Consider the following 25,253-nt stretch of genomic DNA (forward strand, 5'->3'; position numbering starts at 1 on the left):
AACAATAATTGTCCTGATATTCATGCTGCAATAAATGTATGTTGCTGTGGACTTCAGTGTTTTAAAAAAGCATTTGGACCAATGTTAAGGGGTAGAGACAAATCATCAAATTACAATATAATTTGTTTCTTAAGTCAATGTATATATCATGAACCACAAGATCTCTCATGCATCGTTTTTTTTGAGAAACTTGCAAACAGCTGTATAAATTGAGGTCATTCCATGGTATAAGATGTGCTTTCCTTGAATTACGCTAATTGGTCAACAGCCACCCGGCAAAACTTTGAGTGATTGGTGCAGCAAAAAAGAATGAAGAACGAATGGAGGCGGCCAGAGTGGGTTAAGGGGGGTGCATTGCGGGGAGGAGCGGGTTGGGGTGTGTGACTGCTCCATCCACAGAAAACACAAGAGTCACGAGCACAGTGCATGCAAGCAGCACGTTTACTTATGACATAGCCTTACCCATGTTGTCTTATTTAATGTGACTAAGGGGGAGCAGACTTTAAGTGTCAGTGAAAAATCTGATCATGTGCATTCAATGTAAAAATGTCAGTCAGTAAAAAACCTCAGTAAACATTCATTTAAACCACACCTGTTATAGTATACTTCTCATTACTAGACAGGGAAATAATGTTTTCCTGTCTCCTCTCTTCCTTCACCGTAAACAAAGAACTGAACCAGATTTTCAACTTTTCAGTGCAAACATTCTCATCAAAAATGTAACATGTTCCCACTACCTCTATAAACACGACTCAAATAAGAACACAGTGAACACCTGGCAGAAAGTGAGCACAGTTTCTTCTAATAGGAGTGCTATCATTCAAAATATTTAAACTGATACTGAAATAAAAATATATGATTTGAATTGCCTGTTTAGTATGTAATATATTAAAACATAATCAATGTTCTCTCCAAACTAAATGTCAGTCAAGTGTTTTGTGAATCATTCCCATAGTCCAGATTATTTTTATCTTTAACTTCAGAAATTCTGCAACACATAAACCTTCTTCTCGAGAATGCCATAATATTCATTAGATATCCTTAAATAAACATGTGACTTTAGGAACATTTGAAATAGTTCAGAGGGCAGCTGTGGGTCCTCGGTGTGTTTTCATGTGGTTTTGCATGCTCATACAAGTGGTAATAATACTGCATGATGTCATTTTACCAGAAATCAAGGATTACAACCTGCCAGTCTAATGAACTTCATAGTTCCATGGGTGCTGCAGCTGTAATCCCACATAGAATTCCATAACATATTGCTTCAACATCTTTTGTGCTAGTGCATTTCAAAATTCTTTAGGATGTGTCAAGTTCAGTATATAACATCATCAACTGCCATGATTATCTCAATGCAACTGTATAATGCAATGTCAAGCTGTTGTTTTTATTATCTTCAAAGGTATTATTTATGTATTTTTTGCCTTAAATTGTTGAATCCCTAAATTGTTTTTGAAGGATGATTTTAAAGTATACCATGTTTTGCCTCTGGGGGAGTCTTTCCAGATAAGTCTCAGTACAGGGGGAGAGACATGAGATGGGAATATCACATCTTGGACAACAGGGGAGGATGGGAAAGGTGCATGTGGCGGGTTGGGTTGAGGGCAGGAAAGAATGCAGACAGCCAGACAGGAAGACTACTGGTTAGTCCAACATTAAAGGTTCTTGGGGAGGTTAGAGAGGGTAATGTGAGAAAGGAGAGGGGGCTGAGTGTTGAGGGAGATGACTTCGCTCATTCTAATAGGGGTTAGTTGCTGTTGACAGGATTCTCATTCAACAGGGTGTGCCAGCGCTCTATCTTCTTGTCCTTGTTCTTCAGGCACTCATACCAGTGCTTCAGCCGCTCCCCTTTGGCTGTGATGCCCAGCTGACACCCACCTACAGCAGACCAACAGGGAGGGAGAGGGGGGTGAGAGGGCTGGCACAACAGATGGAAACTTCAACAAGGTATACTAGATCTCAACCAGATCTCCTATGGATCGTACCGATGTAATCATTGGATTTCCCAATGTCGTAGTCCCACACTGAGATGTCCAGGGTCTTCTTAGCCAGGTCGCTGTGCTTGATGTCATAGCTAAATTCCTGTAACACAACAACGGAGAAATCATCCCCCTCACAATGTCCAATAAATGTAATTAACTTCGATACACAAATCAATACATTGATGTTTTGACAGGCATTTAAACATTAAAATCACAAACAAAGTACTGCTGTCAGATGGTTGCTTTGGTCTTGTATTATTATTGCATGGGAGACTGACCTCATTGTACTCTGGGTTTAGGGTCTTCTTCTTGATATTTGTTTTGTTCTTGGCCTTCTTCCCCATATCAGGTCTCAGGCATCTAACACATCATATAATAGATCATATTAGTTTGATGTTGTCATCCTGCATTTGGGGATAGGAAAGTAAATTGCAAAACAGATATATTCTGCTATGCAAATGAAAAACTTTGACATAATCCATTTGTATTGATTTTGATTGAAAAAATTATACTAAACACTGGAAAGGTTTTGTTTGTAATGACGCCTGATAGGAATCACAGTGAAACAGACTGACATTTCGACAAATGGGTCAGAGTATCCATTGGCATCCATGGCGGCCAGGTGAACACAGCGCACCACACCCACGAGGAGACGATTCTGCTGGGTGCTGTACGTGAGGGAGATCAAGATACGACCACGCTCCTCCACATCTCCAACCTCCTTCCCACCCTGGACGAGAGAGAGATGGGGGAGAGAGGAGGGAAGAGTGACATTTAAAAAAAATCATATCATGAAGACATGATTTGCATGAAGACACGTAGCGGTAATCTACATGCCCACACACGCAGGTCAAACACCAATACCTCATCCTCGTAGAGCGAAATGCCTCGAGCCCCTCCAGCTGTTGCGGTCTTCTTTGTCTGTGGAAGAATATGGGTGGTCCAATCAAACAAATGGGACTTTTACTGTATATTTATCTAACGTGTGTAGCATCTTAACATACTCACAGGGACAACTCTCTCGAGACACACGTTGAAGGTTTTTTTCTGGTTGATCTTCAGTTTCTTCAGCGCAACGCGAGTTTCTCCAATAAACTCATTATGCCCAAACTTGTCCTCATCACAGACAGAGATCCTACATCAACCAAGATAGTACATCGATAATATTGGATCATAACGTCTATGGAGGAAATCATGTCAATGAAAACAATTAAGCCCGTAGATAAAACCACGGCAACAAATGTAGACAACAAGACAGGTTATCCTGATGTTTAGTGAACAGGCGTGTGTTGTTTCACTGCTTTAAGTATCCACCTGAGAGTCTTGCGCTGCATATCCTCATCTGTGAGTCCGTGGTAGACCAGGGTCTCGTTCCAGGCAGGGTTACGGGTGTTTCTCAGGGTCTTGGTGCGTAGCTTGTTGGACTGCAGCACATGAGAGTAGATACAATAAATAAAGATAAGGAACTCAATCAACTGGTCTTCAGCACTTCTATATCTGAGGCTGGAGAGAGGCAAGGGATCTTTATGTGTAGTACAATGGATAATCCTTATGGTGGCAGGCTTGAGCTAATGGGCGTGTATCCTAGCATAACACATTTTTCTGAATCATAACACATACCATAACAAATACACAAACATATATTAACTCCCAGGTTGAAAATAAGGAAAGTGAATTCTATCACCTTACTGGCCCCTGGCAGTAGATGCAGCTTGACATAGGGATCAGCCAGTCCGTTCGAGTCCATGGGCTTCAGTCCCTGAGGGAAAGACAAGAGTCTTTATGTCACCAGACAGGACAGCAGGGACCAGGAGCCCCTATTCAAGATAGGAAAGTAAACTCCTGCAGCAGCAGCTTCTTAACACAGGCCACTTCAGTGTAATTGGCTCAGAGTGAGTGAATGAGTGCAGTAAGGGATACCTTGGCTTTGAGGATGCTGCAGTGGAGACTGTTGTTCTCCTGCTCATAAAGTAAGCTGAACTCCAAGCCGCCCAGAGTGGCTGAAACACACCCAGGACAGTCATTAGATCAGACAACAAACAGTGGAACACAGACACTAGCAGTACATCTTATATTGAGGGCACTGGGTTGTAAATAGAGTCTAGACTAGGATTGATTCTCAGAGTATCAGAAAATATTGAGAATGTCTACAACCCTTTTCATAGACAGCTACCATCCTGTAGGTTTTCACTCCAACTCTAATCTAGCGCACTTGATTGTAATAATTAGCTGGTTGATAAACTGAATCAGGTTAGTAACTGGTGTGGGAGCGAAAAACCTACAGGAGGGTAACTCTCCAGGAACAGGGTTGGAGAGGCCTGGTCTACAGTAATAGAGATATGAGCTTCACGCCAGAGGGTAGACCAAAGAACAGAAAATCAAGTGATGAACTGATAAAGAAGAAATAAATAAATAATCCAACAGTAAATCTGCAGACTAAATGGACTGTAAACAGATGAAATAGGTTCTGCATCCGTTCAAATATTAGAAACAGGAAATTCCATTAAAAACCAGCAGAATATTACTGTAATATCAACTAAAGAAGAAATATGACTCACAAAGGAATACATTTAGAAAATATCCCACTTCAAACAGAATATGAAAACAGAGAAGTTAAATGGGATTCTATGCATGGATGTTTAGGGAGGGTGAAACTGGGATCATACTAATAATCAATAGGTTTAAATCTATCATCCCCCTCATCTAAAACAGTAAACCTCCAACAGCTCCAAACCACCACATTGCTGAGTAATGGTTGGGAGGCCAGCTTTTAAAGCCTGTAGTTCTAGTGGCCTGTGTACTTAAATCTCTCTGACTCCAATCAGCCTCTTTAGCTATTAGACATCACTGAGCTAATACGCAACATTTCAAATGGCAGGAAAACATAAAGCACAGGAAAGTTTATTATTAGATTAGGGCGAAAATGCACACATTTAATTTGTGTAATATAATGCTATCTACAGTAACTAGATGCAAACAAATAATGTACTTGTTTAATCCATTAGGCCTACAGAACCAGGGCATCTGTGAGTAGATTTAACACTGATCTAGTCAGCAGCAGTTGAGCTATTGAAACCAGTCTGTACCACGGAACCTGGCTGTCCTAGCACTGCCAACTCCATAGAGAACCAGAACCAATGCTATTTCTGCCATTTCTACCATAACATTAGGGAACTATTCAAACACAAGGGAAATCTAGATCCCATCAGCGCTCTCGTATCCCAAATAATGTGTTCTGTTCTAAATTCCCGGACCTCCATGAAGTAAATTAACACCTCATCCCCCAGGGAGCAAGGAAAGACCATTTGAGGCATGGAACATGACGTACGACTGTCATGACACGATTCCCATTACGCAAGGGAGACATACACACAAATTGTTCCATTACAGAGTTTATGTCTCACTATTGAATTGTTTTACATTCTGTTCTACTTTACTTCCAAGATATTGATTCAAATGCTTGGATAATATACGGTTGGTATCGTATATCATCTCCAATACATCTCCCTGAATTCTACTAGAAGGATGCATGCTGGCTGCTAGTATTATTAGATGATTGATATGCTTAGAACCCTACAAAGGCCACCGACTCAGAGGAGTAAGAGATCAAGCATGGAGATGCTACAACAGACTGGATAAAAGTGTCTGCTGAATGACTATGTAAACAACTAGAAATACAAAGAGCAGACTCACAGGGCACACACAGGTTGAATCAACATTGTTTCCACGTCATTTCAATGAAATTACATTGAACCAACGTGGAATAGACGTTAAATTGATGTCTGTGCCCAGTGGGAGTCATTATACACTAAGTGTACAAAACGTTAAAAACATCTTCCTAATATTGAGTCTATTTAAGCAATATAGCCCGAGGAGGTGTGATATATGCCCAGTAAACCACAACTAAGGGCTGTTAGTACACTCAGTGTATGTTGACTTAAAACAGTCTGGAAGCCATAGAGAGAGATCACTGAAGTCTTGAGTAAGGTGGAAATCCAACAATAGACACATAGCCCATATTGAAGAGGTCTAGCTGGAAGGACAGGCTGGTCACTTACTGGCCTCATCTGAGTCATAGCTGTTTGCATCCTCCTCCTCAGGCGGAGGGGCTTGTTGTCGAGCAGGAGGGGGGTTGTAGGTGATTGGCTGTCTCCTCTCCTCCCGCACTGCAGGAGGCACTCTCTCCTCCACTGGAGCAGCGCTAGTGGAGTAGCCACCTCCCTCCGTCTCCAGTGGAGCTACAACCATAACCATGATAATGATTAGTGTTCTTATGTGCTGATGGACACCACATATTTCTATCCTCTATAAATGCTAAGTGTGTGTCAGTGTCAGGGCTGGCCTGGTGATGTGGGTCCATCTTTGCCCTACCCTGCTGGGCCGATGCTGCTGGAGGGGGCCTGGAGCTCTGGACTGGAACAGCCTTCTGCAGCACCACTGGGCTGTTCTGAGCACCTCCCTCATTGTAACCATGACCAGTCCCACCAGTGGCCATGCGAACATCTGACGGCTTAGGGGCCACAGGTGGTTTGCCAGCATGCCCCAGTTCCTCTGGTCCTGCTACACACATTAACAAACATGCGCACATACACACACATACACACACACACACACACATCAGCATATCACTGAGACTGCCCTGCAGTGGAATCCATATGGCTCCCTAGTCTCTGAATCCTTTTAATGTTGCAGATTTTCCATTGCACAGGCATTGACCTACATACAGTACAACAAACTGTGGCAGGCAACCTTGATCACTTCCTAAAGCCTGGATTTTTTCTCTACCTTTCCCCCCCCCCAGCTTTCTTTTTTGAGGATATCTTACTGCAATCCTAATGGCACTGCTACAAGTGGGAGGAGATTCTATGCCACCTCTCTTTTCAGAGCCCCCTGGAGGTGCCAGCCTTGCCCCAGAATGTACTTCCCACTGCCTAAGTCAACCCACCCACCCCTGGATCTGGCTGTCTGAGAGGAGGTGGCAGTGCTCATTCTGGGAATCAGACCTGGGCTTTAATGGTAATGCTGACAAATGAATCATTCAAATAAATGTTAGGAGTGACTGGGAGCCAGTGGAGGGCCCAACATCTGGTGATGTTTGTTTAAACTGGTGAGACGGTGCATTGAGATGGTGGCTATAAGGTTAATGACTGAATGACTCACCTGCTCCCTGCTGGCTAGCACTAGGAGCCTGACTCTCCTCTGGACCTGGGAGACAGGCAGCACAGGACACTGATTCTCTCTCACACCTACACTCTTATTTTTGCCCCGTCAACTGTATCGTTTTGTATAAGACTTCAGTCATATTGAACGTGGTACATGTTCATGAATTAAGACCTCTCCCGAGTGTGCATGGCCCACTGAGATATGTTCCCAACAAAACAGTAGTACTATATTCATAGTCGACAATATCAGTAAAGAACAGTACAAAAGATAAAACAAATAAAACATTGTAGATACTGTTCGGGCTTTCCATCGCTTTTATATTTCAAGTCATTTTAAAATAGAATATTGACCTCAGGACAACATCATTCCCATTTAGCTATAATTAGTTAGCTGAATGGGTTTTATTCTGCCTGGCCAGCTACTGAAAACAGACCATGTCTATATCTGCTTTGCCACTCTCACAAGCCAAGAAAGCAATCAACCTGATTCCCACTGCTCCGTGTGGCCTGCTTACCTCTGGCCTGTGCCTGTGGTCGGGTATGACCAGCTGCAGCCCTGGGGTCAGATGATGCTGGCTCTGGGGCTCGCTGGGCACTTGACTCTTTGGACTTGGAGATGGGCATGGGCGAGGGCAGGAACTGCTTAGGAAAGCCTTTGAAGAACCAGGCACCAGATCGCTTCCACACCTAAGAGATTATTTAGAATCTTTCATCTTTATTTGGATCCCCATCAAGCTGACGCCATGACAACAGATAGTCTTCCTGGGGTTTGTAAATAATGGCCTGCGTCATATAAGCTTTAACCTTGACACCAACAGTACACTCACTGTTAATCTCCCTGATCCCTCTGTCTCACAGAAGTGAATCATCACTCTGTATCTTTCACCCACCACGTCTTTTAATTCACTATGACAGATAGCGTAACGTGTCATGCTATGACATATCCCTGTCACCCTGTGTGTCACGCAGAAATACTCACCTCTCGCTGTTCGCTGCAGATCTTGCAGAGCCACACAGAGCGCGACCGGCTGCCGTTCTGCACTCCACACTTGGTGCACATGTGCTACAGGAGAGAAGACACAGGTTCACAAAGAGGTATTAATGTTTACAATGTCACATATATATTACCATTTAATTTCTCAGGGTCAATTGTGGCCTAACATGGTCCGTAATGGTTCATCACAGCAAAATCAAAACGTCTTTGCCATCTAGGAAGGGGCAAAAAGCCAATCTTTCCAACCCCCCTACCTTTTTGCAGTCCTCACAAACCACTGAGCTGACCCCTGGAACACCCAGCTGCTCCCCACAYAGCAGACAGCGGTTCACCCCGTCCCCACACACCGTCTTCTTCATGTCATCTAGACGGTTCACCAGGCGCCTGCAGCAGYYRGGACAACTCTCATTACAGCCAATTACCAGTAGAACATCCATGCTCAGTTGGGTAAATGTGGTAATAATAGTCCAACTGATGGAATGACGTGTGTGTAATTCTATCATCTTGTCCAGTATTTTTGCAGAGCTGAGATTTAACAACACTGAGGTTGGCAGTGCAATGGAGTTCCAATCCATTAGCTCAGAATGTCTCTTTAGTCCTCACCCAATTCTTTCCTGCTCCATGGCCTCCATCTTCTCAGCACGGGCGATCACACCGTTAATGATCTCCTTCTCCTCGTCAGTCAGGTCCGGAGCGCCGGGACCAGGCCTGGTCTGGTTGGTCCAGTTGCCCCTGACAACCACACAGGAAAACTGTCTGGGGCTGAGGCACCCATGATGCATGCATGCATTTTTAGCTCATCAGCGTCACACACTCAGACATACAGTGAGAAATCAAATGTATATGCAAAATAACACTCAAACACAAGAGTGGACAAATTGACAGAGGTATACAATAGACAGAGAGACAAAGTAGACAGAACGTAATACAACAAATACCATAATGGCCTAATGCACATGTGCACATTGTGCAAACACCCTTCATTACCTGTGTCCAAACATATGTGAACATACAATAATTCAGGAGTGAATATACATTTACCTGTACATACCCTAGATACACTCTAAATACAATAAAAAACTAGAATAGTAGATTGAAACAGTGGAGAGGGTGGGAGGATAAGGTAGACGGAGAGATGGAGGGAGAGCTTTACTACTTACTGTTCCTTATCACTGAGTCCCAGCCAGGGCAGAGGTTAAAAGGAAGTAGACAGGAGAGGAGAAAATAAATTGGTGCCTGGGAAAGCATGGAAGGGTTAACAGCACCATGCAGCAGGCAATTGACCCACACTCAAAAAAATGCTGGGTTGTTTGGATGACCCAACTGCTGGGTTGCAGGCATTGGGTCTCTTAGTTGGGTTGTTTTCTTTAAAAAAAGTGCAAGGTAGGGTTTTTGATGCTGGATTATTGAGATATGTCCCAGTGGGTTAGATCATAAGAATGGAGGCGTGGCTTAGTAAGGGTGTAGCTTTCAGATGTTAAGTTATTTTTAGCCACCCGTGAGAGCAAATGTCATTCCCGTTCATCTGTTCAGTTGTATTGTTATCGTGTATTAAGGTTGGAGACGGACAGCTTTAATGAGGCTTACACACGTGTAGGAGTCACATAAGGAGTAGGAGTCACGCAAATCCCAATGTTGGGATAGTTACCACTTTAGTACATAATGTAAATAATCTTGTTATATTATAATATATCATGTTTGAAAAATATACATTTGCAGTGTACAAACATTTTATTTGTATTTTTGTTTCTCTTTTTTCTCCCCAATTGGTCGTTACTGTCACGTTCCTGACCTGTTTTCTGTTGTTTTGTATGTGTGTGATGGTCAGGGCGTGAGTTTTGGGTGGGCAGTCTATGTTTGCTGTTTCTATGTTGGTTTTGGGTTGCCTGGTATGGCTCTTAATTAGAGGCAGGTGTTTTGCGTTTTCCTCTAATTGAGAGTCATATTAAGGTAGGTTGTTCTCACTGTTTGTTTGTGGGTGATTGTCGCTGTGTCTGTTGCACCACACGGTACTGTCTCGTCTCGTTCATTCGGTCGTTCCTGTTCATGTGTTCTTCGTTTCATGTAAGTTCGTAGTTTAGGTCTGTCTAGTTCGTTTTGTTATTTTGTATATTTAGTCAAGTGTATTTCGTGTCTGTCTTCGTCTTACAATAAAGTCATTATGTATTCATCACCCGCTGCGCCTTGGTCTACTCACTCACCGAAAGAGAGCCGTTACAGTTACAGTCTTGTCTCATCGCTGCAACTCCAGTACGGACTCGGGAGAGGTGATGGTCGAGCATCCTCCGAAACACAACCCAACAAAGCCCCACTGCTTCTTGACAGAATGCCCACTTAACCCGGAAGCCAGCTGCATCAATGTGTCGGAGGAAACACTGTACACCTGGCAACCTTGTCAGGGTGCACTGCGTCCGGCCCGCCACAGGAGTTGCTGGTGCACGATGAGACAAGGACATCCCTGCCGGCCAAACCCTCCCCTAACCCGGATGACGCTGGGCCAATTGTGCAATGGCCATGGGTCTCCCAGTCGCGACAGAGCCTGGACTCAAACCCAGAATCTCCATTGCGCCACTCAGGAGGCGCTGCAGTGTACAAACTTAACATGATGAATAGGTATGACATTTGCTCACATGGATGGCCAAAAATAATGTAGAAAGCCACGCTCCTAATAAGCCCCGCCTCCTGAAAATGACATTAAAAAGAACCAGCTGCTGGGTCAACCCAGCATGAAAGTAAATAAAAACTAAATTGATGGTTAAATTAACCCATGTTTCGGTAATCCCAACAACTCAACATGTTGGGTCATTCACACAACCCAACTGGCTAGGTCAAAATAAATAAAACAATTTTTTTTAGAGTGCAGAGATAACAGCATGGTGCTTAGTGTACCCTGTTGTTCTGCCACCCGTGCTTACTTGGCATGCATGCTCATCTGCCTATCGTTGGGCACCCAGCGGTCCGAGCTACCGCCCATCACTGCGTTCGTCATGGCTGCTGCACTATCGCACTCTGCAGGTGGACACACAGATAAAGACGAGACACACACACACACACACACACACAGTTACATGATAAATTATACATAGAAGAAGGAATTCTTAGCTACAGATACTCTTTGCCCTAAATCACTTAGGCTAGGTTTTAAGATGAGCATTTACATTCTCTGATTCCTTCATTGGAAACAACATGAAAAATGTTCATCTTGTTCCTCACTCTGTAATCAACATAGTCACACATTCAATTATTATGAGTTAGATAATCATAATGAATTGTTTATTAAAAGTTATCTTGTGTCATCTTTACCACAACTCAAATCAATACATCAAATGCAGGAAAGCATAACTAACTGTCAATTGATCAAATTGACGGTCACATTTAATTTTCCCTGCTTAAGCAGCACTAACTTCCAATCAAATCAAATGTTACTGACTTCAGCACTAATACTGCTGCCCTCTCAGCAGGCAGAGCCCTCTGTATGCTAAGAGTGTGGGCTAGGAGATTCACTGACCTCAGATTGGCTTGTCATCAGACATACTTATTCTATTTGATGTAAGAGTCTGATACTGATACAGTACATTACAATAACAATAAGGGCTATGAATAAGGACAATATCAAGCGTGCCTTTGCGTGATCTGTGTAAAACTTTCCAGTAACCATCGATAAACCATGTCTCCCAATGTCTAGCCAATTCTTACAGTACAACTAATGTTTATGATCCACAGTGATGCAACCACTGAGCAATTTAATCGAATGGAACAATGTGACAGGAAATGACAGAAATCAATAGGAGTGTAGAGCACTGAACGTACCTGTATTTGCTCAAAGCTCCCGAGGGCCACCACCAGGCAGAGCGGGGAGCGACACCCAACCAGCAACAGGGTGGGTAGGGAGGGTCAACAATCCTCTTTCCACAGTAGCCTGGCTCAGATAGAGGCTCCTCCGTCCAAAGCTGATGATAGCAGGGAACTGAGACATGTTGTGGCATGATTGGAGAGAGCGAGGGAAAGACAGAAAAGAGGGAGAGTAAAGAAACTGTGAGGGAAAAAAATCTATAAATCTCATTTGTCTTCAGTTTGCTACAAGCGATCACTCCACAGTAGCACTCCAGAACATAGCTAGAAGCGAGAGAGGGGGGGGGGGGAGAAAAAGAGAGAGGGGGAGGGGTAATTCTGATCTACAGTATTAACTCCTGTAACACTTACATTTATTGGTCATTCAAATCACCCGCAGAATGCACAACAAACAATGAGTACTATTGTATATAAACTGTAGGAGGATGCCTTTATAGTTTTAGCCTGGAACCTGTCTCACTACCCTGCTGAAAAAAACAGCATAGACCAGCATAGGCTGATCACAGCATACGCTGTGTTTTGGACACGGGTGACCAGCATACCAGCATGTGTTTTGGACACTGGTGACCAGCATGGTATGCTGGTGACCAGCCTTCGCTGTGTCTTGGACACTGGTGACCAGCATACCAGCATAAACTGGTCACCAGCATCAAAGTGCTTAATTATTAAAGACAGTACATCAGTAGGTCTTACTTTAAGAGTTTCTCCCTAATACAGTGGACCCCTCAGGCCTTCAAGTCACATTATGCTGGCTTGCAAAGGTATATTTAATTCCTATTGGAATCCAGCCAGAGTAGGAATATTCAACAATTGGAATTTCTATTCACCCCAAATCTGCATTCAGAATGACTGCCAGGATTAGAATTATGAATAAATGAGACCATCTAAACTGGAACAACCATTTCAGTAACCATTACCCTTATCCTACTCCTCCTCTGTTCCTCTGGTGATGTAGAGGTTAATCCAGGCCCTGCAGTGCCTAGCTCCACTCCTATTCCCCAGGTGCTCTCATTTGTTGACTTGTGTAACCGAAAAAACCTTGGTTTCATGCATGTTAACATTAGAAGCCTGCTCCTTATGTTTGTTTTATTCACTTTTTTAGCACACTCTGCCAACCCGGATGTCCTAGCCGTGTCTGAATCCTGTCTGAATGAGGAAGACCACCAAAAACCCTGAAATGTCCATCCCTAACTATAACATTTTCAAACAAGATAGAACTGCCAAAGGGGGCGGTGTTGCAATCTACTGCAGAGATAGCCTGCAGAGTTCTGTCTTACTATCCAGGTCTGTACCCAAACAATTTGAGCTTCTACTTTTTAAAAATGCACCTTTCCAGAAACAAGTCTCTCACCATTGCCGCTTGCTATAGACCACCTTCTGCCCCCAGCTGTACCCTGGACACCATATGTGAATTGATTGCCCCCCATCTATCTTCAGAGCTCGTGCTGCTAGATTACCTAAACTGGGACATGCTTAACACCCCGGCCATCCTACAATCTAAGCTTGATGCCCTCAATCTCACACAAATTATCAATGAACCCACCAGGTATAACCCCAAATCCGTAAACACGACACCCTCATAGATATCATTCTAACCAACTTGCCCTCCAAATACACCTCTGCTGTTTTCAACCAAGATCTCAGCGATCACTGCCTCATTGTCTGCATCCGTAATGGGTCTGCGGTCAAACGACCACCCCTCATCACTGTCAAACGCTCCCTAAAACACTTCAGCGAGCAGACCTTTCTAATCGACCTGGTCCGGGTATCCTGGAAGGATATTGACCTCATCCCGTCAGTAGAGTTATTCTGGCACTGTGACAGTTATTCCTGGTTATTCTTTAAAAGTGCCTTCCTCACAATCTTAAAAAAGCATGCCCCATTCAAAAAATGTAGAACCAGGAACAGATATAGCCCTTGGTTCACTCCAGACCTGACTGTTCTTGACCAGCACAAAAACATCCTGTGGTGTACTGCATTAGCATCGAATAGCCCCCGTGATATGCAACTTTTCAGGGAAGTTAGGAACCAATATTCACAGGCAGTTAGGAAAGCTAAGGCTAGCTTTTTCAAGCAGAAATGTGCATCCTGTAGCACAAACTCCAAAAAGTTCAGGGACACTGTAAAGTCCATGGAGAATAAGAGCACCTCCTCCTAGTTGCCCATTGCACTGAGGCTAGGAAACACTGTCACCACTGATAAATCCACTATAATTGAGAATTTCAATAAGCATTTTTCTACGGCTGGCCATGCTTTCCACCTGGCTACCCCTACCCCAGTCAACAGCCCTGCACCCCCCCACAGCAACTCGCCCAAGCCTACCCCATTTCTCCTTCACCCAAATCCAGATAGCTGAGGTTCTGAAAGAGCTGCAAAATCTGGACCCCTACAAATCAGCCGGGCTAGGCAATCTGGACCCTCTCTTTCTAAAATGATCTGTCGAAATTGTTGCAACTCCTATTACTAGCCTGTTCAACCTCTCTTTCGTATCATCTGAGATTCCCAAAGATTGGAAAGCTGCCACGGTCATCCCCCTCTTCAAAGGGGGAGACACTCCAGACCCAAACTGCTACAGACCTATATCTATCCTACCCTGCCTTTCTAACGTCTTCGAAAGCCAAGTTAACAAACAGATTACCGACCATTTCGAATCCCAACGTACCTTCTCCGCTATGCAATCTGGTTTCAAAGCTGGTCATGGGTGCACCTCAGCCACGCTCAAGGTCCTACCCACCCGTAGCACGCGCTCCAGCAGGTATATCTCACTGGTCACCCCCAAAGCCAATTCTTCCTTTGGCCGCTTTTACTTCCAGTTCTCTGCTGCCAATGACTGGAACGAACTGCAAAAATCACTGAAGCTGGAGACATATCTTCCTTACTAGCTTTAAGCACCAGCTGTCAGAGTAACTCACAGATCACTGCACCTGTACATAGCCCATCTGTAAATAGCCCATGCAACTACCTCATCCCCATACTGTATTTATTTATTTATCTTGCTCCTTTGCACCCCAGTATCTCTACTTGCACATTCATCTTCTGCACATCTACCATTCCAGTGTTTAATTGCTATATTGTAATTCCTTCGCCACCATGGCCTATTTATTGCCTTACCTCCCTTATCCTACCTCATTTGCACACACTGTATATAGACTTTTTCTACTGTATTACTGACTGTATGTTTGTTTATTCCATGTGTAACTCTGTGTTCTTGTATGTGTCGAACTGCTTTGCTTTATCTTGGCCAGGGCGCAGTTGTAAATGAGAACTTGTTCTCAACTAGCTTACCTGGGTAAATAAAGTTGAAATAAAAATAAATAAAAATGTAAGTAACGGATGCAATGAATCCAACTAAAAGATTGGAATAGTTTAGAAAAATGTATGTCATTCATCTTTGTGTAGCATACAATTAATAAATCAATCAATGTACAGTACATGCAAAAACACACACAAAAAAATCTAGCTGTAATAGAGCATGTTGGGAAATATGATAATAATGGGTGGGTTTTGCCAGACCAGCTTGACCAGCTTGTTCACCAGCGTCACCAGTGTTGATACAACGTCATCACATAGAATTTGTTTATGAAATGACGTGGAAACAACGTTGATTCAACCAGTTTTTGCCTAGTGGTCTGGCTTCCTGTAACGATTCTCGTCCTCTTCGTCTGAGGAGTTTGAAGGATCGGACCAATATGCAGCGTGGTAAGTGTTCGTCATATTTTAATAATAAACTGAACACTACAAAATACAAAAATAACAAAGTGAATGATAACGAAAACCAAAACAGTCCTGAATGGTGACACAAACACATAAACAGAAAACAACCACCCACAACCAAAATGGGGAAAACAAGCTACCTAAATATGATTCTCAATCAGAGACAACGATCGACAGCTGCCTCTTATTGAGAACCATATCAGGCCAGACATAGAAATACAACAACATAGAAAACAGAACATAGACTACCCACCCCAACTCATGCCCTGACCAACCTAACACAAAGACATAAAAAGAAACTAAGCTCAGAACGTGACACTTCCATTCAATATTTCCCCCTGTCCAGCTCCCTAAGGAAACAACAAAAATGCATAACACTGTATACGTCCCATATGCTGAGTCTCACAACCATGATTCTCCGTCACTGCACAAAATTAATCATCCCCCTTTTGTTTAGGATGGTTATCCTGGGAAGGCAGATAGAGAGGAGAGGAAGGGGTTGGATCAGAGGTGTAGAGATACTCAGACGTACACCACACGGACCCTGGAGGAAGAGCTCTCAACCAGACAAAGTTTTATAACGCTGAAGATAAACACTGTTACGTCACTGCGGTGAGAGTGCGAGAGAAAATGCCTCCGCTGAAGAAGTTTTCCTGTCAGTGCTGGCAGAGACTTTCAGAAGATTCATTCAGAGAAAGGACACTACATTATGGTTATTGACCCTTCAACAGGCTTCAACAGTCTTCTCACAGCACTAGGAGGTGAGGGTCTGAACGAATCTGTCTCAATGAGTATGATGCAGGGTTGGCACTCAGTCTGCGTCATCTCTTCTATGACTCTCATTCAGTGTTGGAGAGTACACCAGCTCATCTTTCATTCATCTTATTCAAGTGATGAGTCATTCAGATTGTGTATTGTGCCTTTAGAAGCAGCTGGCATTTCTCCTGCATTTTTCTAAATGTGACGGAGACGAAGGTTTGAGAGCCAGCAATATGCACGGCACAGCACAGCGGTGCCTGGGGACAGGACCATGGAGGAACAACCATGCAGAACAGTGTGAAGCTGTGCCAGGAAAGCATAATAGAAGACGGAGGGTGAGATGGGGGAAACTAGAGCACCAACATTGATCCGCATCATCATCTCCTTCATCATTACCATCAGTCATCCCCTCAGCAGCATCCGTACCGTACCATTTCTTACAGGGGTGGAGAGGACCAATTTTGAAACCTGCGACTCACTCAAGGGCCTAACAGGATAGTCAATACTAGTTTGTGTCATTCAAGATACCAGGCACAAGTCCCCACCAAGCCAGCCTGTAAGCCACCATTTTCTTTATTAGCTATAGCATCCTATTGTCCAATACTTGTTCAGTACTTTTTGCCAGACTTATTCAAATTTGACTGTGTTCACTTACATTTAAAGATATGTCTGGAGACAGTGTTATAGCCAAACCCTGTTTCTGCCAATGGTATCTCAGTGATGAATTTTATTCAACCTTAATTTTGGCAGGGAGTCAATGCTGAGACCAAGTTCTCTTTTTCAGATGAGCCCTGTATAGCACCACAATACACATTAAAATACAATAAACACATTAAACTACACATTCATATACACAATAAAATGCATGTTATTATACACAACAATACATGAAAAGCAAAACACAATCATAAAAAACAGACAAATTCTTCAGTAAAAAGGTATCCTAACAACCATCTGAAAGGCCTTAGACTCTAAGGCTTAGAGGAACCAAATCCTCCAATTTTAAAGTGGATTGTAGATAATTCTACACGTATGGTGCAAGGGAATTAAAATCTGATTTATCTATCTCTCTAGACACCAAAGGAGTGTCCAGAGTTAATCAACCCTGTGAACAGGTTTGATAACTTGCCATTTAAAATCTTAACAGTGATGTTAGGTCATTCGGAACTTTGTGGAGCAGGGCTTTGTAAACAAAAAGAGCATAACGATGTGATCTACGTGACTTCAAAGATGTCCAGCCATAATTTTGGTTAAAAATACAGTGATGATAAATAAAACTGTCTCCTGTCACAAAACAAAGGGCGCTATGAAAAACAGCATCCAAGGGTTGAAGAGTAAGGCAGCTGCATTTTGATAAACAGTATCACCATAATCAAGAACAGGTAGAAACGTTGACTGCACAATCTGCTTCCTGCTGACTAGAGAGAGACAATATCTGTTTCTGTCAAAAAAATCCAATTTTAAATATTACTTCTGTCTAGATGTTAAACTACCTAAGGTCACCTACAGGTGTACCTGTTCTTAATAATAATACAGAAAAAAACATAGAAAACCAGAATATAAAAGATATGGTGACAGAGAGCGGGATCATTTCAGGTTCCCTTGATGCTCCTACACTGAATTACTTGAAAGTTCTTTTTATGAGTTAACAAAAAAACACGAATTTTCAACACTACTAGGTACAGAATGACTAACTTGCTCCCATTGTAGTATGACTTGGACACTGACTATAAAAACCTGTTTGATCTTTAAAAACTGGGGAGGGTGAGGCTTTTGGAGACACCTCATACAGTACCCTTCCTGAAGCTCTGACTGCAATGGACACACCACTCTGCCAAGACACCCTCTCTCTCTCTCTCTGGCCTCTCCTCCGAGATGAGAGATACATTTCTTAAGTGGGTTAATGAGATTCTGAGATCAGTGTAAACTCCCATGATTGGTTTCACTTTAATTATTCATTTATCAGGGCAGCATTCCCATTGTGACTCACAGAATTTAAATTTAGGGGTGGAGCTTGACTCAAAGCCTCGGTCCGGCTTCAGGGCACTGCTGCTGCAGCCACCAGCCACCACCCACCTTCATGGCTCGCCATTGGCTGAGGGCTGATGTGACAAATGAGTGTACTGCTGAGCTTCAACACCCAATCCCAGATATTGATGTCAAGTTAATGCTATTCTATTCAAGGGTCTTTTTCTCCACCAAGACTAAAATTACACTGAGTGAACAAAACATTAGGAACACCTTCCAAATATTGAGTCACAACCCCTTTTGCCCTGAGAACAGCCTCAATTCGTCAGGGCATGGACTCTACAAGGTGTCGAAAGCGTTCAACAGGGATGCTGGCCCATGTTGACTCCAATACTTCCCACAGTTGTATCAAGTTGGCTGGATGTCCTTTGGGTGGTGGACCATTCTTGATACACACAGGAAACTGTTGAGCGTGAAAAACCCAGCAGTATTGCAGTTCATGACACACTCAAGCCGGTGCACCTGGCACCTACTACCATACCCTATTCAAAAGGCACATAAAACTTTTGTCTTGTCCATTCACCCTCTGAGTGGCACACATATACAATCCATGTCTCAATGATTAAAAATAATTATTTAACCTGTCTCCTCCCCTTCATCTACACTGATTGAAGTGGATTTAACAAGTGATATCAATAAGGGATCATAGCTTTCACCTCGATTCACCTGGTCAGTCTATGCCATGGAAATAGCATATGTTCCTAATGTTTTGTACACTCAGTGCACAACCAACCATAACTGAACATGTCAAAAATAATGGTGTGAGAGGCTCAAAAGCACATTTTTCCACATTAAATATTTCATTCCTGCCCTTAAGTTACTTTCTGCTAAGAAAGGACCATGCCCTCAGAGTTTTCAGTAAGTCTACCTCAGAACCAGCTGCTGAAGGGGCTTGTGCCTCTGCTCTGCTTCTGGCTGGATGCACTGTCTGTCAACCACACCCTCCTGATGCTGAGCTGAGCTGGCCTTTCAGCTGTAAAACCTGGAAATGCTGTTAGCAGAGGACCAGCAACACCACAATCACCCTGGCATTTACTGTATATTACCATCAACGACTCCCCCAACTTCACATCTCACAAAATCCACTATAATCATCCTGATTGGTTGGCACAGGATGCTATCCTGTAAAGACCACTCATGTGTAGCAGTGCTGACAAGTCCCCCAAGCCCAACCCTTATTAAACCCTTTTCCCACAATCCAACCGAGCCGTAACATACTGCATGTAACAGTGGCCAAGGTTGGAAGGTTTTATTCGGGTGGTTACAGAAATACGCTTGCTGGTTTCAGCACAGTTGGACTGATCGAGGACATAGCCAGCAATTTCAGTATAAAAAAGGCTTTTGGCCAACGGGTCTGTTGGCAGTAGTGAGAGGCAACCTACTGGGCACAGACGTCAGTTCAACGTTTAGTTTTGATTTACATTCGGTTGACTTGTCAACTAACGTAAATTCAATGTGAAATCAACAAAAGATGACACTTGATTTAGGTAAAACATTTGGTGAAAAAAAGACGAAATGCCCTTACGTTGATTACTTTTTGCAAATCCACACACGCATACTCTGTGAACCAGTGGCGGTCGGTGCCATTTAAGATGAAGGAGGACAACAACAAAAACATTCTGAGCATGGCCTTATTTCTATTACAGCATATTGAATGACTCATTCATATTCCATTCACCCAGCTCAATGTATCAGCAATAGGTTTGCTACATGATACTCACATTTTCCCTGTAACCATCATGAGGTTCCTAAAACCTAGCCAATGAATGAAAGTTTACAACGTAGGTGCACACAGGTCGAAAATGTTTAGGCGACAGACAGTGACACATGGACAGACAGTGACACATTCAATACCAACTTGCACACTCTTGCCTGCATCTATCTGATCTAGGGTGTAATCATTAATGCAACAGTTGAAAACTAGAGTTTCTATTGAACAAATTCAAGCATGTTTATCCCCGTTTCTTTCTGTTTGCTTCCGTTTAAGAAACGTTTTTCAACAGAATCGGCAGAATGAATACACCCCTGATCACGCGTAAACACAGTTCACTTTCAAAACAGCCACAGTGTATTCCTTCTCTCAGATAGATGCGCTCTCCTCCTCCCACCTATTCCCTTCGCTTGTGGACTTCAATGCACAACACATCAGCTGTATGTGACCAGGGGAAAAACCTTTCCAAGCCAAACCATATCATAACCGCTACACACAGCCTACATCGTTGTCACCATATTAGCTAAAGCAACGTCATTGTCAACATAGCTAAAAGAACTAGAGCGTTTGTAAACCCACTACAGTCATGCAGTGACGTTACAGTGTACTGTAAGCAGTTTAGCACTTACACCGGCGGGCCCCGGTGGCAATACATTTGTAAAACCAAAAGCTTATCTTGACTTGGAAGAGTTCCAGTGTTGTGTTGGATAGTCATAGCCAGCTATCTAACATAGCATCACTATGTTTGAGCAGGGAATTTAAGTAGGCTAAACTAGCTAGCTGCATTTGCTAGCTAAATAAGTGAAACTGAAACTGAAAATAATGACAAAATTTTTCTCTTGCTTCTCCTTCATTTTGGAATAAATTAATTTGTTCAAAACTGTTCAACTATTGTCTTTCTTTCTCTTTGAGTCAGCTACTCACCACATGTTATGCACTGTAGTGATAGCTAGCTGTAGCTTATGCTTTCAGTACTAGATTCATTCTCTGATCCTTTGATTGGGTGGACAACATGTCAGTTCATGCTGCAAGAGCTCTGATAGGTTGGAGGATGTCCCCTAGAAGTTGTCACAATTACTGTGTAAGTCTATGGAAGGGGGTGAAAACCATGAGCCACCTAGGTTTTTCATTGAAGTAAAGGTACCCAGAGAAGGACGGAAGCTAGCTGTCCTCCGGCTACACCATGGTGCTACCTTACAGAGTAGTGTTGAGGCTACTGAATGCCTTCATTGCAAAAAAGTGTGTTTTAATCAATTATTTGGTGACATGAATATATTTAGTATAGTTTTATCTAAAAAGGATAACTTTTTAATGTTTTACAATTTTTATTTTTTAAAGAAATCCCCTTTCTCCTCTGAGGAGCCTCCACTGCTGTGAACCACAAGCTCTGTTCATGGAAATACAGCTAACCAAGTAAGAGTAACCAACGCTTCAGCACAATAACCTTTTCAGCATATTATATGATGTTTTAGTGATAAGAAACACTTAAGTATCTAAAGGGCAATTGGCTGATGCAGCCAAGCTTTTAAAAGCAATCTTTACAGAAGTGTTCGTATATCAAAAGTACTCTGAAATAACCCTTTTCTTATCACTCTTCAACAAAGTATCTCCCCACTGGGCACAGACATCAGTTCAACATCTAGTTATGATTTATATTTGGATGAGTTGTCACCTAACATGTATTAAACTTGAAATCAACAAAATCCTTACATTATGTTGACGACTTTTTGCAAATCCAAATCAGTTTCCCACGTTGATTCAACGTCATCACAAAGATTTTTTGGTTGAAATAACCTGGAAACAACATTGATTCAACCATTTTTTCCCAAGTGGGCAAGGTTAACATTTCTAGCTGCGACTAGCACCAAATTTCTACATACCAGTGGGCTACAACAGGGGTTATCAAACCTCTCCTCGGGAACCCCCAGCTGTTCCATGTATTTGAACTATTCCAGAGCTAGCACACCTGGGGTGTGTTTTGCAGGACACAAGGTTTGGGAAGGTTCAGACAGAAGCATGTTATGTCAATCTGGACTCAGAGGTAGCATAGTACACATACAGTGGGGCAAAAAAGTATTTAGTCAGCCACCAATTGTGCAAGTTCTCCCACTTAAAAAGATGAGAAAGGCCTGTCATTTTCATCATAGGTACACTTCAACAATGACAGACAAAATGAGAAAAAAATTCCAGAAAATCACATTGTAGGATTTTTTATGAATTTATTTGCAAATTATGGTGGAAAATAAGTATTTGGTCACCTACAAACAAGCAAGATTTCTGGCTCTCACAGACCTGTAACTTCTTCTTTAAGAGGCTCCTCTGTCCTACACTCGTTACCTGTATTAATGGCACCTGTTTGAACTTGTTATCAGTATAAAAGACACCTGTCCACAACCTCAAACAGTCACACTCCAAACTCCACTATGGCCAAGACCAAAGAGCTGTCAAAGGACACCAGAAACAAAATTGTAGACCTGCACCAGGCTGGAAGACTGAATCTGCAATAGGTAAGCAGCTTGGTTTGAAGAAATCAACTGTGGGAGCAATTATTAGGAAATGGAAGACATACAAGACCACTGATAATCTCCCTCGATCTGGGGCTCCACGCAAGATCTCACCCGTGGGGTCAAAATGATCAAAAGAACGGTGAGCAAAAATCCCAGAACCACACGGGGGACCTATGAATGACCTGCAGAGAGACTGGACCAAAGTAACAAAGCCTACCATCAGTAACACACTACGCCGCCAGGGACTCAAATCCTGCAGTGCCGAACGTGTCCCCCTGCTTAAGCCAGTACATGTCCAGGCCCGTCTGAAATTTGCTAGAGAGCATTGGATGATCCAGAAGAAGATTGGGAGAATGTCATATGGTCAGATGAAACCAAAATAGAACTTTTTGATAAAAACTCAACTCTTCGTCTTTGGAGGACAAAGAATGCTGAGTTGCATCCAAAGAACACCAACCTACTGTGAAGCATGGGGTGGAAACATCATGCTTTGGGCTGTTTTTCTGCAAAGGGACCAGGACGACTGATCCGTGTAAAGGAAAGAATGAATGGGGCCAGTATCGTGAGATTTGAGTGAAAACCTCCTTCCATCAGCAAGGGCATTGAAGATGAAACGTGGCTGGGTCTTTCAGCATGACAATGATCCCAAACACACCGCCCGGGCAACGAAGAGTGCTGCGTAGAAGCATTTTAAGGTCCTGGAGTGGCCTAGCCAGTCTCCAGATCTCAACCCCATAGAAAATCTTTGGAGGGAGTTGAAAGTCCATGTTGCCCAGCAACAGCCCCAAAACATCACTGCTCTAGAGGAGATCTGCATGGAGGAATGGGCCAAAATACCAGCAACAGTGTGTGAAAACCTTGTGAAGACTTACAGAAAACATTTGACCTCTGTCATTGCCAACAAAGGGTATATAACAAAGTATTGAGAAACTTTTGTTATTGACCAAATACTTATTTTCTACCATAATTTGCAAATAAATTCATTAAAAATCCTACAATGTGATTTTCTGGATTTTCTTTTCTCATTTTGTCTGTCATAGTTGAAGTGTACCTATGATGAAAATTACAGGCCTCTCTCATCTTTTTAAGTGGGAGAACTTGCACAATTGGTGGCTGACTAAATACTTTTTTGCCCCACTGTACATTTGTTCCCCTTCATTTAGTATGATATGTTACGTTTTTCGTATGATATGCATTAATTTGTGGACGTCCATCATATAATTTCTTTATGATATGTTACGTCCTCCAATTCGTACAATATGTTACTAATTGCCAATACGTATGTTAGCAGAATTTGATGATATAATTTTCAAGCCCGGAAACATGACGTAATGCCGCATCCCTTTCCTAGCGTATAGAGTAGAATGGATCATGTGCTCTTCATATGCGAGAGGCAATATTTTCTCCATGAGCAATACATTGTGAATGTAACGCGGTATTACATCATACTTCCGGGGTCAGTCCCCTATTCTTTTGAATGGGCTTGACAATTATATCACCAAATTCATGAAAATGGGTTCATTTAAGATAAATATATACTGTACTGTATAGTTATATTTGTGTTTGTGGATGAATTTACTTCTGCGCTACGTTTTTGCCCTTTACAGACCATTTAAAAACCCCATAAAAGTAATAAACAAAACTATGCAAGGCTGGAAAATTCTGCGTATATAAAGTATATTCACATAGGCATGTGTTTATGCCTATATCCATTACTTAATGCTGAATATTTAATGTACAGATGTCGGATCTTAATTTGACACCTTTCGGCGCAGGACAATAATCCTGCAGCAGGAGGATTTTAATACCTGAACAAATATTTAGAATAGCTGCCAGGGGGCAGCTGGAAGCAGTGTTTGTATACAATGTACCTACATTGGATCTTATGTAGGCTATGTGCAGGCTACAGCGCGTCTCGTGTGAATTCTTATGTGGATCATAATAAAGTATTTTTTGTTACGGAAAATCTGTTTTCTTAGATAAATTGTTTTATTATATGTTGAAAGCAAGCAATAGGTTGAATCAATTACTAGTTTCCTCAGTGCCTGTGTGGTCCAGTGGTTACTGCCACTGACCCCGGCACACATTTGCCAGAGTCGGCATGAGTTTGAATCTGACCCACTTCCCTTTGACTCGTGGATGAAAGCATATTTTTGACACATTAATCCCTTGGATGTAGAGAAATGCTTGTATTCCTAGCTCCAACAGTGCAATAATAATACACACAAATCTAAAAGTAAAAGTATGGAATTAAGAAATCTAGAAATATTAGGATGAGCAATGTCAGAGAGTCCGGAGTATAAATGTAGTATATATACTCTGAACAAAAATATAAATGCAACATGTAAAATGTTGGTCCCATGTTTCATGAGTTGAAATAAAATAAATATCATTTTCCATACGCACAAAAAGCTTATTTCTCAAAAATATTGTGCACAAATTTGTTTACATCCCTTTCAGTGAGCATTTCTCCTTTGCCAATATAATCCATCCATCTGACAGGTGTGGCATATCAAGAGGCAGATTAAACAGTGTGATCATTAC

General features: G+C 42.4%; 1 protein-coding gene and 1 long non-coding RNA gene across 2 annotated transcripts in view; both read right to left on the reverse strand.

The window, feature by feature from the left end:
• Positions 1 to 344: 344 nt before the first annotated feature.
• LOC111975208 (rabphilin-3A) lies at positions 345 to 8,869 on the reverse strand. Its single transcript, XM_024003441.2, has 15 exons — positions 8,742 to 8,869; positions 8,393 to 8,522; positions 8,124 to 8,207; positions 7,660 to 7,831; positions 6,354 to 6,542; positions 6,041 to 6,220; positions 3,903 to 3,982; positions 3,667 to 3,741; positions 3,297 to 3,406; positions 2,991 to 3,117; positions 2,847 to 2,903; positions 2,558 to 2,712; positions 2,261 to 2,342; positions 1,986 to 2,082; positions 345 to 1,878 (listed from the first exon to the last, which is right to left on the reverse strand). The coding sequence occupies exons 1-15, from the start codon at positions 8,768 to 8,770 to the stop codon at positions 1,748 to 1,750; spliced, it is 1,698 nt and encodes a 565-aa protein (XP_023859209.2). The 5' UTR covers positions 8,771 to 8,869; the 3' UTR covers positions 345 to 1,747.
• A 3,147-nt stretch (positions 8,870 to 12,016) lies between these two features.
• The window catches only part of LOC139028799 (uncharacterized), a 30,980-nt gene continuing 17,743 nt past the window's right edge, over positions 12,017 to 25,253 (reverse strand). Inside the window, exon 2 of the long non-coding RNA XR_011481012.1 lies at positions 12,017 to 12,105. This is a non-coding gene — a long non-coding RNA (uncharacterized lncRNA). The remainder of the gene's footprint in view (positions 12,106 to 25,253) is intronic.

The sequence above is a fragment of the Salvelinus sp. IW2-2015 genome, linkage group LG15 (genome assembly GCF_002910315.2).
Source record: "Salvelinus sp. IW2-2015 linkage group LG15, ASM291031v2, whole genome shotgun sequence".
Classification (NCBI taxonomy): domain Eukaryota; kingdom Metazoa; phylum Chordata; class Actinopteri; order Salmoniformes; family Salmonidae; genus Salvelinus; species Salvelinus sp. IW2-2015.